Here is a 17,492-nt window from a genome sequence, read left to right as displayed (position 1 = left end):
TGTAACACACACCAGGAATCACAATCAGCCACATTCATTATGTGAGAATTTCTACAAGACAGATGTTCAAGATAGTCAACAAATATATAGTTTTAAAAAAAAAAGAAAAGGTTGAAGGAACTTACAGATTAAGAGAGACTTATGAGATTATCAGCCAAAAGCAATGTGTTGATCTTGAGTTTGGATCTGATTCAAACAAAGCAAGTGTGAAAATGTTTTTAAGACAATCGGGGGAAATGGAACACAGACTGCACGTGACATGAGGTAACAGAAGTCCTGCTAATTATGTTGGGATAATGGTATTCTGATTTTTTTTTTTAATCTCATCTGTTAGAGGCATATGTGGTGTATTTATAGATCAAAGGATAGGATGACTGGGACTTGCTTGACAATTCATCAGTTGCCTCCCCTAAAGAGTGGGAGGTCAGATGAAACAAAATCTTACTAACTGTTAGAACCAGGCCATGGTTACAAGGGAGTCATTGTACTATTCTCTCAAATTTGGTGTATGCCTGAATTTTCCATTATAAGTCTGAAACGAGAAGGGGGAGAAAAGGAGTTTCAAGAAGATAAGATGGAGATACTACTGAAGAAAACAGGATTCACCCAGTGAAAAAAGGAACCCACAATGGATCACACTGGATGATTCCAAAGTGTCAGAGGGTCTCTGTTCCCTGACTACCTTCTCACACCATCTCTGAATTCTGGTCTTACTCACAAGACTATAATGCTTTGGGCTGACTGATACTTTCCTCAGCTTTCAGGGTTAGCCTCCTAGCTGACTTTTGCTGCCACCTCTTCAATGATTCTTTCAAACTGAAAGGCTCCCTAAAATTGGCTTCTCTTCACCTCCCAAGGCCCGTTCCTGGATTGCGCATGGATTCCGCCTGCTGGACTGCCTTGCTTTCATGATCAGCCATCACTCTGGATTCACCTAAACACCATCATTCTCGCCCCACACCTGAATCTTCCACAGTCTTCCTTCCATCAGTCCACCACCCAGGAATGCAACCACACCATCATTCCTGACTTTCCCTTTCCCACTGATGTCAGTAAGCCGCTCAGCCTCAGGGCTTCTTTTTATTTTGTCTCCCTGTCCTTGACTTTCCATTTTCATGTCCAAGTATCCTTGAATGAACCTTCCCATGCAATCCAGCCCATAAACTACCATCACGGTAACCCCAGCAGACTGACCCTTTATGAAATGCTGGAGTCAAACTGTCATATTAGTATTTAAGGCTCACAATAACCTGGAACCTTCCCACCTTTCTCATAAATTCTCCCAACTGGTGATCTTTATTTATTTTTAGTTGTTAGCAAAGGAATCATGTATCTATAGTTTGAAACACAAACAGTACTACAGGAGAGACAATGAAATCCAGTGTCTCCTGCCCTCCTCCCCATTGCTGAATTCTGCTTCCCGGGGGCAACAATTACCTTCAACTCTTGATTGTATCTTCTAAATAAATGCTTACTGCATAACTTCTTGATTTCTGCCAAGTCAGAGATTACTATGGACTTGCCACTCTCAAAGCTGAAGAATTAGTTCTTGTACCCTACCAGCTAACACACACAAAGCTCTCTCCTTTCCTGTCCTCCCAATTTAGAAAAGCATCATTAAATCAATATTTGGGGTTTGGATTATAACTTTCTAGAATACTATACATACACATCCTTACTTGTACAACTTTTTCTTTTTCTCTAGAGTTAAGAACTGCATGTTTTATTCAGCTTGGACTTCAAGGACCTGCCACTAATTCAGCCCCAGACTCTTGACAGGGCAGGTGCCACCAGGGTCACTTAACTCTTGGCCTCATCTGTCCAGCACCCTTTTCTCCAGGCCTGCTCTACATTCCTGTCCTAAGTCATCCTCCTTCATCTTCCTCATGGCCCCTGAGCTGAGTCAGTCTCCTGTGTCCTGCATCTCACGATTTCTTTCTCTGTTTCTTCTTGTCTGGTGGAAGAAAACAGCTAGGAGTTTCTGAGAGAGGATGGACCAAAGTTAATTTTTTGAAACCCTGCATATCTGATGATGGCTTTATATCAATCCTCCTGAGTGCTAACATGTCTAAAAGCTGATTTCTGAATTTGGTCACTTGTTTCACTTGAAGATCCTCAAATATCATGATCTATAGTTTTCTCCCCTTAGACTGGTCACTGAAGAAAGTGAAAGGGAAAATCCCTCAGTCGTGTCTGACTCTTTGTGACCCCATGGACTATACAGTCCATAGGATTCTCCAGGCCAGAATATTGGAGTGGGTAGCCATTCCCTTCTCCAAGGGATCTTCCCAACCCAGGGGTCGAACCCAGGTCTCCCTCACTGCAGGCAGATTCTTTACCAACTGAACCACCTGTCACTACCCCAGCAAAAAAAAAAAAAAAACTTTCCAATATTTTCCCTGAGAATAGCATTCTCACTTAATCCCTTTTTCCTGAGTTCATCTCTGCCTTCAGCTATGACCATGTTCGCCACACTGGTTCTATTCTACCAGGAACTTCTTACACTAGCAGCAGCCATGTGGTTGCATGTGTGTGTGTGTGCACACATGTGTGGCAGGAGGTTGGGAGTGATGGCTGACAACCTAGGAATCTAGCTGCTCCCTGCACAAGTTTTAAACTTTAGGTTTTCAGTCTCATTACACATAACACATTCACTTACACATACCCCGTATGTCCCTGAAGGCTGAGGCTTTCTAGGGCTCCATGGTGCAGACTGGCTGTCTTTTGGGTGGAAACCCCACACTGGAAGCTTGGGTTTCAGCTTTCTCAGTTCTACCAACAACTAAACTTTGATTACAATCTCCCATATGCTTTTTCTCCTCTTCCATGCCTTTATCATTATACTTTTTAAAATAACTTTTATTGCCATTTTAGTGGGTTTTCAAGAAGAAATGGAAATAAACATGTTTGATCCATATGTTTAACTAGAAGTCCTCTGCATTGGTGAATTTCAGACTGTCAAACAGCATAATCACACCCTTGATAGCAGGTGAAATCTTATGCAGAATTACAATCGATAAAAACAGAGCAGCAGTTGGAGGCCCTTTCATGCTGTTTGATTCCAGGGGGCAACTGCACCAAACCCTAGGGCCTTACTAGACATACTTTGATCATTGCTATTTCACACAAACCCTACACTCCACCAAAACTGCTCCATGTATCATTCCCTAAATGCACCTTTCACATTCACACTGTTTCCCTAACCTGGATCACCTTCCTCTTTTCACGGAAGTCCACCCCTAGCCTTTCTTAAAGACCAAGTTGGAGTCCTCTGTGACAGTGGTCCCCAACACCATGCTCTATAGTGCCTATTCCCCCTGCTCACCTCTGGTCTGAGAACCACCTAACAGTGTCTGAAGACAAATCATTGCACTCATATGAATTACCAGGTCCAACACTTTTTGCTCCTGGATAAAATCACTGGTTGCTTTTTTTTTTTAACTGAGATCTAATTGACATGTAACATTATAATAGGTTTAAGTTTTATCTTTACAACATAAAGATTCAATATTTGTATATATTGCAAAACAATCACCACAGTAAGTGTAGTTAACATTTGTCACTGCACATGGTTACAATTCTTTTTTCCTGTGATGAGAACTTTTAAGATCTACTCTCTTCAGTTCAGTTCAGTTCAGTCGCTCAGTCGTGTCCGACTCTTTGCAACCCCATGTATCACAGCACACCAGGCCTCCCTGTCCATCACCAACTCCCGGAGTTCACTCAAACTAACGTCCATCGAGTTGGTGATGCCATCCAGCCATCTCATCCTCTGTCGTCCCCTTTTCCTCTTGCCCCCAATCCCGCCCAGCATCAGAGTCTTTTCCAATGAGTCAACCCTTCGCATGAGGTGGCCAAAGTACTGGAGTTTCAGCTTTAGCATCATTCCTTCCAAAGAACACCCAGGGCTGATCTCCTTTAGAATGGACTGGTTGGATCTCCTTGCAGTCCAAGGGACTCTCAAGAGTCTTCTCCAACACCACAGTTGAAAAGCATCAATTCTTCGGTGCTCAGCTTTCTTCACAGCCCAACTCTCACATCCATACATGACCGCTGGAAAAACCATAGCCTTGACTAGACGGACCTTTGTTGGCAAAGTAATGTCTCTGCTTTTCAATATGCTGTCTAGGTTGGTCATAACTTTCCTTCCAAGGAGTAAGTGTCTTTTAATTTCATGGCTGCAGTCACCATCTGCAGTGATTTTGGAGCCCCCAAAAATAAAGTCTGACACTGTTTCCACTGTTTCCCCATCTATTTGCCATGAAGTGATGGGACCAGATGCCATGATCTTCGTTTTCTGAATGTTGAGCTTTAAGCCAACCTTTTCACTCTCCTCTTTCACTTTCATCAAGAGGCTTTTTAGTTCCTCTTCACTTTCTGCCATAAGGGTGGTGTCATCTGCTACTCTCTTAGTGAAGTGAACTCGCTCAGTCGTGTCTGACTCTTTGCGACCCTGTGGACTGCAGCCCACCAGGCTCCTCTGTCCATGGGATTCTCCAGGCAAGAATACTGGAGTGGGCCGCCATTTCCTTCCCCAGGGGATCTTCCCAACCCAGGGATCGAACCCAAGTCTCCCACATGGCAGGCAGGTGCTTTATCCTCTGAGCCACCGGGGAACACATATGGTATTATTAAGTGGCAAGAGCTTTTGTAAGCTATGAACAAGTTAGAACAATATGCATTTCAACCTTTATTCTAACTGGAATAATGATTCTCAATGTGAGGATAAAACATGTAAACGACTGGTCTTTATACAAGAGTCCCATGGGTCAGACAGAGGGGACAGACAATAAAGTGAATCTTTCGGCTCAGTCTCACTCCTGGATGACTAGGACTGCTGATACAATGCAGTGGCTCCATCTGTAGTTTCAAGATTGCTCGCACCATGGCAATACTTCCCTAGAGCAGAACTTCTCCCATTAATTAGCAGTGAAAGCTTGAGCATTCTGTGCTCTCCAGGTTCCCTACTACATCGTAGAACTAAGTGCCAGGAGTTCAAAGGGCCTAAAGCTCAGGAAGAACTCATGGGCTATAGAGGGCACAGAGCTGAGCCAATAAAACATTACAGGGCTTTCCTGGTGGTCCAGTGGTTAAGAATCCACCTTGCAATGCAGGAGACACCGATTTGATCCCTGTCCGGGAAGATCCCACAGGCCACAGAGCAACTAAGCCCTCACATCACAAGTACGGAGACCTCATGCTGCAACTACTGAAGCCCGAGCACCCAGAGCCTGTGCCCCACAAGAGTGGCCCACTCCCGTCCCAACTGGAGAAAGCCCACACACAACAACAAAGACCCAGCACAGCCAAGAGTAAATAAATGAATCTTTTTCTTAAAATATCATTGTAACTCTCTCGAAAATAAGAAAGCTGGCTCTAGTATCCCACCTCAACACTTAAACAAGAGTAAATCCTCAGCCATTCTTAGAAGACACTATTAAATATCTTCATTTAGATATCATCATACGTTCACCAGGTCAAGGCTTCCGTAACTTATAAACCAGAGAGGTTAAGAGGCAAGCAACCAGCACACTTAAAGAGTTTTATGTGCTGTAAACACACAAAGTACAAGCGTGCAACACATCCTGTTAAAAGTTGATGATTAATTTGTGAGACAATTGGAGAAATCTGACTACTGACTGGGTATTTGATGGTAGTAGGTAAACACTTAAAAATACAGTGGTTTTACTTTTAAAAGAGAACATTTTTTAGACATGTATACTGAAATTTGGATAAAATAACATGATGTCTGGGATTTGCTTCAAAATAATCTAAGATGGGGTGGGGGAGGGGCAAACGAGGATGACAGAGCAGGAGTTAGCATATGTCTTCTACGAACGGTTGCAAAGTAAATATTTTAGTCTTTGCTGGCTATACAGTCTGTGTCACAATTATTCAATTCTCCCAATGAGCATGAGAGCAGCCATGGACCGTAAGTAAACAAATGAGAGGGGCTATGTTCCAATAAAACTTCATTTATGAAAACAGGTGGCAGGTGGATTTTGCCAACAGGTCCACAGTTTGCCAACTCCTGGTACAAATGAAACAAGGATGGCCTTGAGATGATAATTATTGCAGCTAGGTGTTGAGGGTGTGGGGATTCTTTGTGCACATTTGAAAACTTCAATATGAATATTTCTAGAATTTCCATAATAAAATGTTTAATCTTTTTTCTAAGAAGTCAACGTTTAACTTTGGTAAGTTCCTTGGACTTTAAATCAAAGGAGAAAACAGGGACTTCCCTGGTGGTCCAGTGGTTAAGAAGCCGGCTTGCAATGCAAGGGATGCAGGCTTGATCCCTGATTGGGGAACTAAGATCCCACATGCCGTGGAACAACTGAGCCCGTGCACTACAAGTAGAGAGTCTGTGTGCCGCAATGAAAGATCCCGCGTAACACACCTAAGACCTGACACAACCAGATAAATATTAGAAAAAATAAAATAAACGAGGTTTCCTTCGTTTAAGAAAAGAGAAGGGGGAGCCGTGAGAACTAAGGATGGTGGATTACGAGTGTGACTTCCACAAGGACAAGGAAGGAAAGGAAAACACAAGCATTCTACTAGGGAAACTGAAAGTAAAAGCAGTCCACACATGGAAACCTGTAGGACTGGGAAATGGGGTGGTATTTGCCCAGCACACGCCTGACAGGTGAACAAACAGAGCACAGGGCTCTCCCTGTCCACTCTGACAGCCTCTCCCTCCACCAGCTTCAGAAGAGGAAGTCAGTGTTCATGTTCTGCATAGGAGGCCTTCATAGCTATTCTACTGGTGATTCTTTCCTGAGAGCAGAATACATTCCCTTTCAAAAGCTCTCAGGACTGGGAGACACATGTGGAAAGAACTTTCTGTCCCTGGCAGGCAAGGAACCAAACCCCTTCTCCTTGAACTTGGACAGTCTTCCCTTACTTGGAAGCCTCACTTATCCTCGGGTTTTGGAGAACTTAGCTGCGTTCTCACAAAGCCCAGCCGAACACCACAGCACACTGTCTCCGGGGGCTGGCGGGACGCAGGGTGCTGCGAAACTCATCAACACCCTCTCTATCTTGGCTTCCTTGTGCACTCTATTCCCCCCATAGATGCTCTAAATATCCTGGTATGTCCTAAGAAATGAGAACAGAATTAAAGTGGGTAGGAAAAGCAGTCGAGGGACCCAGAATAAATGTCCCTATACTTCGCTACATCTGCTGAAACTGAAAACTGCACCCTATAGGTTATTTCTGCAGGTGAAATGTCTGAAGCCACTGAGAGACCAATGGCTTCAGAGGCCTCCCAAGCCCTCCTTCCTCCAGAACCCAACAGCCATGGGGGTCTGAATATCACTTAAGAAAGCCCAGGGCCAGGGGATTACGTTGGTGGTCCAGTAGCTAAGACTCCATACTCCCAATGCAGGGGGCCTGAGTTCGATCCCTGGGCACAGAACTAGATCCCACGTGATACACCTAAAAGATCCCACATGCACCAGAAAGGTCGAAGATCCTGCATGTCACAACAAAGACCCAGTGCAGTTAAATAAATAAATAAGAAAGAAAAGAACTCCCATGGCCAAGGCAACAAATGGAGGGAGAAGGGAAAGTGGAATGAGAGAGCAGAGACCACAGAAGAGGAGGACTATGGGAGGAGGGGAAAAGAGACAGAGAAAGGAGGAGAGTGGGGGAAATAGAGAGATGATTGTGGCAGAGTGGTGGAGAAGCCGATGGGGGACTCTTGGTGCCAGTTCTAGAGCCTCAGGGCTCATTGGTCCAAGTCTTACCCTGGAGGAAGAGGCCGCTCCCAGGTGGTGGTCTTGGTGTTATGGTCAACATAATAGACACGCCCGTTGGGGAGCTCTCGCTGCTCCCATCTGCAAAATAAAGTCAAGGGAGGCATGAGACATGCTGGTGAAAGGCGTAAGTCCTGGTTCAATGGGGTTCTTCACTACTGATGTGGCTAATTTGACAGAAAACATCAAAGACAACATGCAAAACCAACCCACTGGTCAGACCAGCTCCACGCCATCCCTGATAATGGGACCCATGCCTGCTTCTTGAGAAAACTACGAGAACTCCCCTTTACCGACTCAAGGTTATTAGATATCCCACAGATAGTGCTAAATTCCCCTACATAACCCCTATGAATCTACATTCCCATGGATTTTTCCAAATCACTGTTTACTGGCCATTTGAGGACCAAAGGTCCTTTTAGGGAGGTAATGAAAGCTGAAGACTCTTTCTCTCCATGCACTTACCAACAAAAATGTGTGCAGTTTCTGGGATTCACAGACCCCCACACCTAAAGTTCACCCATGGACTCTCCAGTCCTTGCAACCTATTACCTCTTAACGTCACAAATTATACAATTCCCCTTGTTCTCCTAGCATCATATATATTCAAGATCACATTTCTTTTTAAAATACAGGACTCACTTACAGAGGGTCTTTAAAAGAGATCTGGATGAACCAAGAAACACAGCAAACTGCTATTTATTGGCTTTTCCACCCCTGTCTCTGTGTGTGGGTGCTGAGGGTGGCTCATCTGTGCCAATGGCAGAAAGACAAGGTAGCAGATGATCCAAACAGTGGATCCAAAGGCAAAATCACTACAAAACAGAGAAAAGGACCACCCATCCCCATACTCCTGTTATTCCCACATTCAACACAGTCTGACAGTAACTCCACTGACCCAGAATACAGTAACCGACATATAAGGAATGCAAAGATTTATCTTTGTTTATAAAATGATTACCATTTTATAAAGGATGCGAATGGTCCCTTAGTCTTTATGTTTTACACTGATTTTATCTACTTCTACTTTTGGGCACTTTCAAGAGGAAGGTGGATTTTACCAGGAAGCTAGTACAGTCAGTTCTGCTGAAATGCGTATTTTAAAGACATAGGTCTATGCCAGTGTGATTTGATACTTAAGGGAACGTGAGCATGATGTGAATTTTGCGTTTGCTGTGCATGTATTTGTCTTCTAACCATACTAGGAACACAGAAGACTTCCCTGGGCTGAACCCAGTATTGTAGGAACACAAAAAACCACACACATCTACCTGCTACCTCACTTTGGAGCGTGTTACATATCATACTCACCCACATCTGGTGTTACAACTCCTGTCTGAGTTCAGAAAACCCTTCTTGTACCACTTTAAGACAACACTCAACAAGCTCTAATCCTCAGGCATCTGCTTCCACAAGCAAACTGCAGGTCTTGTGGTGGAACCCTGCGTCTTTATTGTGTATTATCATCTCAACCATTTAACATGTGTAAAACTCTGCCACTGTGTTATTACCTTCTTGTTTGTGTGTGTGTCACTGAAAAATTTTTGTCTGTTGTGTCCTTAACCCATTTCTTCCCATAAACCCTGTGGTTTTTGTTGCATGATTTGGCAGTGGTGATTTCTAGGAACACATATGTTATAGCAGAGAGTTGACTGTATACTGAAATAAATGTCCTAAGTTCTATCACTAAGCCTGGTGTATCTACTCAAATAGATATGAGCTTTATTTGATACCGTTTCTCATATCTGATCAATGGACACCACTGATGAGCCTCTCAGAGGCTAATTCAGATAGAGATACATGCAAGGTTTCCAAGGCAAAAATGGGAAGGGGTAATCATCACCCACAGAGCATCCACAATGAGTTGCAGGCTCCTGTTTTACCTCATTCAGTCCTGCCTCCATCCTTTAAGGTGGGACATGCCATCATCATCAAAGAAACCGAGGCTCAGAGGGGCTAAATAAAACTCAGCTCAGACTCTCTAGCCTATGAGTTTTACCATGGACCCCTGAAAGGAAGAAAGGAAGGGCAAGTGGAACTTATAAGAAACCCACAACCCAGCAGACAAGGTGCCAGGTGCCTTTCCACCACCCACCCCAACATGAACAGCTCTCCCTAGCACAGGAGTCTAGGTAGGGAGCCCTGCAGGATCATGACTGGGGAGACATTACAGTAAATCCACCTCATTCATTTCTAGGCTCCATTTTTCACCAGAAACCCTTGCTCAGATATCATCTATAGGAAGAGGCTACACACTTTGCACCATTAGGAGGCTTCCCCCGGGAGCACTGAGGTCTGCTTGTTCCACATTCCCTCCTCTCAAAAGGGATCCACTACTGGTTTGAGGACCAGAGTACTACAAACACGATTAAAATGCCCTCAAGGGGACACTTGTTCTCCTGGGTATTCCCGCTCCCTGGGGCTTCCCTGTAGCTCAGATGGTAAAGAATCTGCCTGTAAAGCAGGAGACCCAGGTTTGATCCCCAGGTCAGGAAGATGCCCTGGAGAAGGGAATGGCAACCCACTCCAGTATTCTTGCCTGGAGAAACCCATGGACAGAAGAGCCTCGTGAGCTACAGTCCATGGGGTCGCAAAGAGTTGGACATGACTGAGTGACTAACACTATATTATGTTCCCACTCCAGCTTCTGGCTGAAGCGGTTACTGGTAACCTGGCCCAAGTGCCCTGGCTCCTCCCTGCTCTGGCAAAAGGAAGATCTATGCACTTTAGTTGGTATTTTATTAAAAGGCCAGAACTAAAAGATCCCCCATGCCGTAAATATAGACCCTGAGTGCTGCAACTAAGACCCAGCATAGCCAAATTAAAAAAAAAAAAAAAAGAAGCAGCAGCAGCGGGGAGAATCTTCTGGCAAAAGTGATCAGGTGAAAAGACACACAGGGCCAAGTTAAAGCTCTTCTCCCTCTCGATGCCCTTTTGAATTAAAGATAAAAGAGTAACAGATATTGCAAGTTTCAAGAGGCTAGTGTCCCATCTCTGGGGATCAAGTAGGGACTTTTCAGCCACAAAGGAGGCTAACATAGAATGATTTCACACCACCTCTCCAAATTCTTCCTGTCTGCTTGGTAATCAAGCAGCAAATTTGATACTCTCTTTGTTCATCTGAATTTGGAAATAAAGAAAGTCTTGAGAAAGATATTTGGCTTAAGGATAAGTACTGAAATATGGAAGCTCCTCAAGGCAAGGGTAGCAAACCACTCTTTCGTAACATTTGCTCCTAATAAAGATTTAAGGAGCCGAGAATTCCTCAGCATTTCCTAAGAAATTAGCTCTATCCTTCCTGTCCTTGGCAATTTCGTGGCACAAAAGCCCCAATAAAACAACTTTGCTCATTTTGCAGTCACTGTTTGGAAAACTGACCATAATAGGCGGGTGGGGCTGTCCCTTGAATAAAGACAAAATACGTGGTGTTGTAGTTGGAGAGAAAAGGTGCTAAAACACATTTTTCTTTATTTCAACAATTCTTTTGTTATAACTTTCATCTCGTAAGTGGTCTCAACTTCTGGCTTCTTTTCTATTTCATGTGAGGCAAGGAGAGAACTTTGGTTTTATTATACTCTGACTACTATTTTCATTTGAAGAAGGGACAGTTCTTAAAATTCCATGAAGTAAATGCCTTTAATTGACACAGTGGTCTTCCTGCACTGTCAGGAAGGAAATCGGCGTGAAGTCCTCTTTGCTTATATTCAAGAGTTATGGCTGCTCCTCCCAAGCCTAGACAAGACCTGTCTATCCTGTCTTTGATCCCAGTTGATCCTTAGAAATGAAAGGCTCTCTTTCAGGCACTATTATTGCCCGGTGAATCTCAGTGTCCTTCTATGAACCCTCTCAATTGGCTTAGCTAGAAAAATACTTACCAAGAGGAATAAGACCTTTCTTCCATTACCTTTCTTTTTCTTTTTTTTTTTTGATATCTACATTCTTCCTTTTAAAATTGGACTCCTGCTCGGATTAAATGTCCATGTGGGTCCTCCCTGATCTGTGACCTGGCCTAGCTGCTCTTCCTAGAGAACTCTCAACTCCTCCCTACCTGCACGGCTCCTCAGAATTCATACAAATCCCTCCCCTCCATTCCTGTGGCAGAGTCGGTCGATTCTATCGTCAATCAAATGAGCCTCCCGATTCTCCTCTCCCCTCTGTAGCTGCTGACCCACATAGATTAAGCCTTCTGACTGTCTTGGTTTGGTCTCCCCATGCCAAGAAAGTGATACTGGCAGCGACCTTTCATCAGTGCATCCCTGGCAGGGGTTAGGTTTCTGAACCTTATAAGCATCTTCTTCATGCTGAGATTAAAAGGCTTTTCAATGAAACTACCCATGGGTCTCGATACTGCATCCTGGTCACGTGGGTCACATCCTCTCCCACTGAATAGCTTCCTTTGATGCTCTCAGAAACAGTGTTCAAAAGCCCAAGCTCGATTCAGGTCCCTTCCCAACACATTGCTCCTTGGCCTTCAATGCGTAACATTCAGTTGGACCATGGACTACACAGGGTCTTTCTATTTGAAAGGATTTAAAACACAGTCTTCAGTTTCAATTAATCTCTGTACTTTTTTAAAAAAACCTAAATTCCCTTTGCTCCTATGGATTTTAACTGTCCTTTATTCAGTTTGTAATAGGGAAGAGCACATCTGATTCCATATTAGATCTGTTTCTCTTGCTTTAAACTTTGTGTGCTTAGTCATGTTGGCTCTGCACCTATTGTAAAAGAATGTTACATATAGTCTGAAATATACAGGATAGCCCATTCTCAAGGTTCCAACCTTTAAGAGTCCATTCATATAAAAAGTTCCAGAACAGAGAATAATATTTGTCTTGTTGGAGGTTTATAGGAACATCGTGACCTGACCTACATGGACAGCTGCAAGAACAAAGGATTCAACACCAAGAAGTCTGCAACAACTAACCACGTCCTTTCCTCATCTTGCCTTTGGAAGTGCTTTGCTGAAACCCTTTGGGGAGTTTGGGATTTTAGGGGGCACAAGCCACCCATCTTCTTGTATGGTTCTGCAATAAACCTTTCTCTGCCCTCCAAACCATAGCATTTAGGTATTGTCTGGCCTCACTGTGCATCAAACACACGACCTTGTGTTTGGTATTAATAACAAGTTGTATCTCTTCCATGCCCCAGTTCTGCCCCAAACCACCATCCTTATTGAAAAGGTAAAGGCAGAAAATCTCAATTTCATTATTAGGATGGCATGCAATCATTTCTATGTTATCTGAAAGGAAATTGTCTGGTTACCTGAACCACATTTTCTTGTGGAAAGTTTCCTAAAAGGTCTTCAGGTAATCAGTTCTCAGTTACTTGCCGTTACAGTGTATATTCAACCATCCTGATTAACACACATCTTGGTCAGATTCCCGTAAGTTTGGACAGAATCACAGTTTCACCAAGAGTCAAATTAAATTGAGAAGGAATTTAAATCTGATAGTCCAAGTATTTTGGTTTAAGATCAGAGATGAATCACAAATTCTTACTAAGAGCATTATAAACTTGTATTATTTATAATTTGTTAATAAATTTTATTAACACAAGCACTGGGCATTAGTGAAGCTGACTCTCATTCAAAATACACTCTCTTCATCAGCAAAGTCCTACTAGAATACTTAGGCACCAGTAAACAAAAGATGCCTTGCTGGTTTACTTAGACACAAACTAAACTTCAGAAAAATATACTGAAAGTATTCAGGTATTCTTAAAGCTGCCTATGTAGAGATTCAACTTCCCTCAGGCAAACATTACGAGAAATTCATATTTTCTTATGTTATGATCCTATAATAAATTTAAACTCTGAACCAAATCCCATTTATTCCCCAAGCTCTGGCCACTTCCTGGGTGAACCATAAGATTTATTTCCTCTGTAGGGACACTGTCAGACTGTATTATGAGTCAAAAATCTGTGTGCAATGGAACACATCTCCTCGCCACTGTTTTCATTGCTTCAGGAGGTCCTCTATAAACTGGGTAAGAAGTATGTTAAACTCAGACTTTCCCCCCAGAACCCTTCTTGAAACACTGAGCTTTCCTTTAAATCCAAGCACACTAACCCCCTTTTTAAAACTATCAACAACCAGCACTTTATGCCCTCTAAGCATAGTGGGGCACAGTAGTAGCTACTGAGGACTCTGAATTAAGGTCTGTTTTTCTCCTCCTTTTTCAACCATCCCTTTTTTTTTTTTTTTTTTTTGCCTTGGAAAAGTCCACAAAGCCCTTCAATGGAAGATGGCAACATTAAAAGATATGCTTTCACAGAGATGCATCTTCTACAGACAAGTCCTAGAGATGGTGTCTACTAAAAAAATAAAAACTTTTTTTTAAATCAAATTTTCAGATTTAAAAAATTGTAGATAAGTTTGATAATGTAGGAAAATAGTCACTCTTAAAAAATAGTTGAAGAGGGCTTCCATGGTCGTTCAGTGGTAAAGAATCCACCTGCCAACACAGGAGACAAGGGTTCAATCCCCGATCCGGGAAGATTCCACTTGCCATGGAGCAACTAAGCCCATGGGTCACAACTATTGAGCCTGTGCTCCACAGCCCAGGTGTCACAACTACTGAGCCTACATGCTGCAACCACCGAAGCCTCCATGCCCGAGAGCCTGTGTTCTGCATCAGGAGAAGCCACTGCAATGAGAAGCCCACGTACTGCAACTAGAAAGTAGCCCCCACTCACCACAGCTAGAGAAAAGCTCAAACAGCAGTGAAGATCCAGTACAGACAAAAATAAATAAATAAAATCATCTTTAAAAAATTGTTGGAGAGTGTAGGACACATTGAGAAAGTAGCACTGATATATATCCACTATTGCGTAAACCAGATAACTATCGGGAAGCTGCTGTATAACACAGGAAGCCCAGCCTAGTGCTGTGATGACCTAGAAGGGTAGAACAGAGGGGGTGGGGGGTAAGGGGACTCAAGAGAGAGGAGAGATATATATCATTATGACTGATTCGACTTTATGGAAGCAGAGACCACCACAACAATGCAAAACAATTATTCTCCAGTAAAAAAAAAAAGTTGGTGGGGGACTTCCTCGTGGTCCATTCATTAGGACTCCATGCTTCCAGTGCAGGGGGAGCCGCTTCAATTCCTGGCTAAGGAACTAGGATCTTACAGGCTGCATAGCATGGCCAAAAAAATTTAAATTAAAAAAAAATTTAAGTGTTTAAAAGACATAGTTGATAGGAGCAAAAATGGATATATATGCTCCCAAGGGCAATTTTGCAACTTGGTTAAAAACTTCTACTACATGAACATCCTTTAATTCAGCAATTCTACTTTGAAGATATAGCCTAAGGAAATAATTATGTGTCAAAGATTTAGCTGTAAGTGTATCTGTCACAGTATGTTGTAACATGTTACAGAAAAACTGGAAAAAACCTAAATGCTTTAAAATGGAAAATTAGTAAATTATGTTAATTCTATAATGAATATTCAGTCATTTAAAATATTATTTACAATATGCTGAGTGGAAAAAATAACATGCATAAGATAAACAAAATATTGTTTAAAAATTATAAAAGTACACGGCTGCTGCTGCTGCTAAATCACTTCAGTCGTGTCCGACTCTGTGCGACCCCAGAGACAGCGGCCTACCAGGCTCTTCCATCCCTGGGATTCTCCAGGCAAGAACACTGGAGTGGGTTGCCATTTCCTTCTCCAATAAAAATACACTATTGTTCATTAAATCTAAAATGCCACCAATTATAAGATTTTTAACATATCACCAAGGAAGAAAAAAAAAACAAAAAACTCTGCCAATTAAACTATAACATTCTAATGCTTGTAAATCACACCTTGATTTTAAAGAAATTAAATGTGAAATACTGTACATATCAGAATCTACAAAACATGGGGGTCAGGGAGAGTCATGTATGCGTGTAAAATTTTTGCATAATCAGAGTAAGGAAGTATTTCAGACAAGACACAAAAGGCACGTGAAAAAGATGAACAAACTTGACTACTTAAAATCTGAACTCCTGTACAATAAAAAGCAACACAAAAATGTTTAAAGACAAGCCACAGAAAATATTTGCAATGCACATAACTGAGAGGCAACTGGTACCCAGCACATATTAAGAAATCCTGCAGATTATAACAACAGATAGCCAAACAGAAAAATTGACAAGAATACATGAACAGACAATTCACAAGAAAAGAAACTCAAAAGCCAAATTTTTAAAAAATATAAAAAGCGGTTTAATCTCAAGGATAATGAAGAAAATTCAAAGTAAACCAGCACGAGACATCCCATTCACATCCCTCAGACTGGCCAAAGTGAAAACTATCTGACAATTTTGCTTTAGCAGGAATGCTTATATATGCTCATGGGAGTGTGAATTGGTGAACTGACTCAAAAAGCAATTTGACAGCATCTACTAGAAGCAAAAACCTTCATCCTCCTACAAAGAAGAAATTCCAGTTTGAGTGCTTGCCCTAAAGAAACAAACATGCACACAAAAAGGCATGCACAGAAAACACTTCATTGTAGCACTGTTAATAAAGGCAGAGAGGTAATTACAATATAAACAAACACAAACATAAAATGTTATTTTATATTTATATATCTATCACATACATGGTAAATATAAATTTTAATTATAACAAATAAAATTTTACCTATTCATACAACAGAATACCATAGAGCAGTTGAAATGAATGTCCCCAGTTCCATGTATCTCTGTATATAGGGAATGGGATCGAGGAGGCATTCACAGGGACTTTCAACTTTATTTTTTTATAATGTCTCCTTCATAAAGAGGTTAAAAATCAAGGTAAGGAGGAGGAGGTTTATACTAAATGCAGCATAATGCTAAAGTTTGATAAGACTGAGTTGGGGAGCCCACAGGTATTTCTTATATTACTTTCTATTCTTATTTGCATGCTTAAAATATTTTACAATTAAAACAATAAAATTTAAAAGCACATGCCCTAAGATTATTAAATTTTGGTAGATTTGTGTTTAATGTTTACATGTACATGTCTGTACATGTGGTCTTGGGCAAACCACTTAAGGTTTCCTCATTTGCAAAATAAGGGTAAAAGTAGTGTAGCAGCTACTACAGAGTGCCATGAAGACTGAAATAACCCACCTATGAAACCTAGCACTCCCAGAATGCTGGAAGCTTTTAACATGTGTTAACTATTGCTAATGATCAGGCGAAAAGAGATACAAGGTGCGTGAAACGTGCCAATAGTTATATCTAGGTGGGTGTCTGTTAGTGTTGTTCTGTTTCTTCTATTTTCCCAATTTTTCAAAAAAAAAAAAAAAAACTATAAAAAATTGTAACAGCTATTGAGAATGAAAATACTTATCTAGTCTTTCAACAACCACTTCTCACTCCATCTCTCTAGAAGCCAAGTACTATGCTCGGCGCTGGAAACACAGAAATGGAGGACACAGTAACACCAGCTCCTGAGGAGCTCTCAAGCAAGAGTAGTAAAATGAAAATTCCTAGTTACACACGAAAACATACATAGAGCAGGGGGAGAACTTCTCATGGGCCAGCCCTGACACAGTAGGATCTTTGGAAACAAGGATTTCATTCTGAGATGAGGAGGAGGAAGCCAGTAACATGTACTATCTGGCATTACCTAAGCATGTAATAATCCTTGCAGAGTCAAGAACTAAACCATACTACTTAGCACAAAGGCACAGACTCTCCAGTATAATCCTTTAATCCTTTGCTACTCAAACTATGGTCCATGGCT

The 17,492-nt window shown here is 41.9% G+C and overlaps 1 protein-coding gene across 6 annotated transcripts in view; it reads right to left on the bottom strand.

Annotated features, from left to right (window-relative positions):
* WWP2 (WW domain containing E3 ubiquitin protein ligase 2) overlaps positions 1 to 17,492 on the bottom strand; it is a 146,734-nt gene that overhangs the window by 23,383 nt on the left and 105,859 nt on the right. For all 6 annotated transcript variants that reach the window (XM_086351545.1, XM_086351550.1, XM_086351548.1 and 3 more), the window contains one exon: positions 7,752 to 7,841. In XM_086351545.1, the coding sequence (XP_086207671.1) occupies positions 7,752 to 7,841 (90 nt within the window). The remainder of the gene's footprint in view (positions 1 to 7,751; positions 7,842 to 17,492) is intronic.

The sequence above is a fragment of the Bos grunniens genome, chromosome 18 (assembly GCF_055505025.1).
Source record: "Bos grunniens cultivar Pamir isolate PY7600 chromosome 18, Bosgru_T2T1.0, whole genome shotgun sequence".
In the NCBI taxonomy this organism is placed as follows: Eukaryota; Metazoa; Chordata; class Mammalia; order Artiodactyla; family Bovidae; genus Bos; species Bos grunniens.
This window is presented reverse-complemented; position numbering and strand designations above follow the sequence as displayed.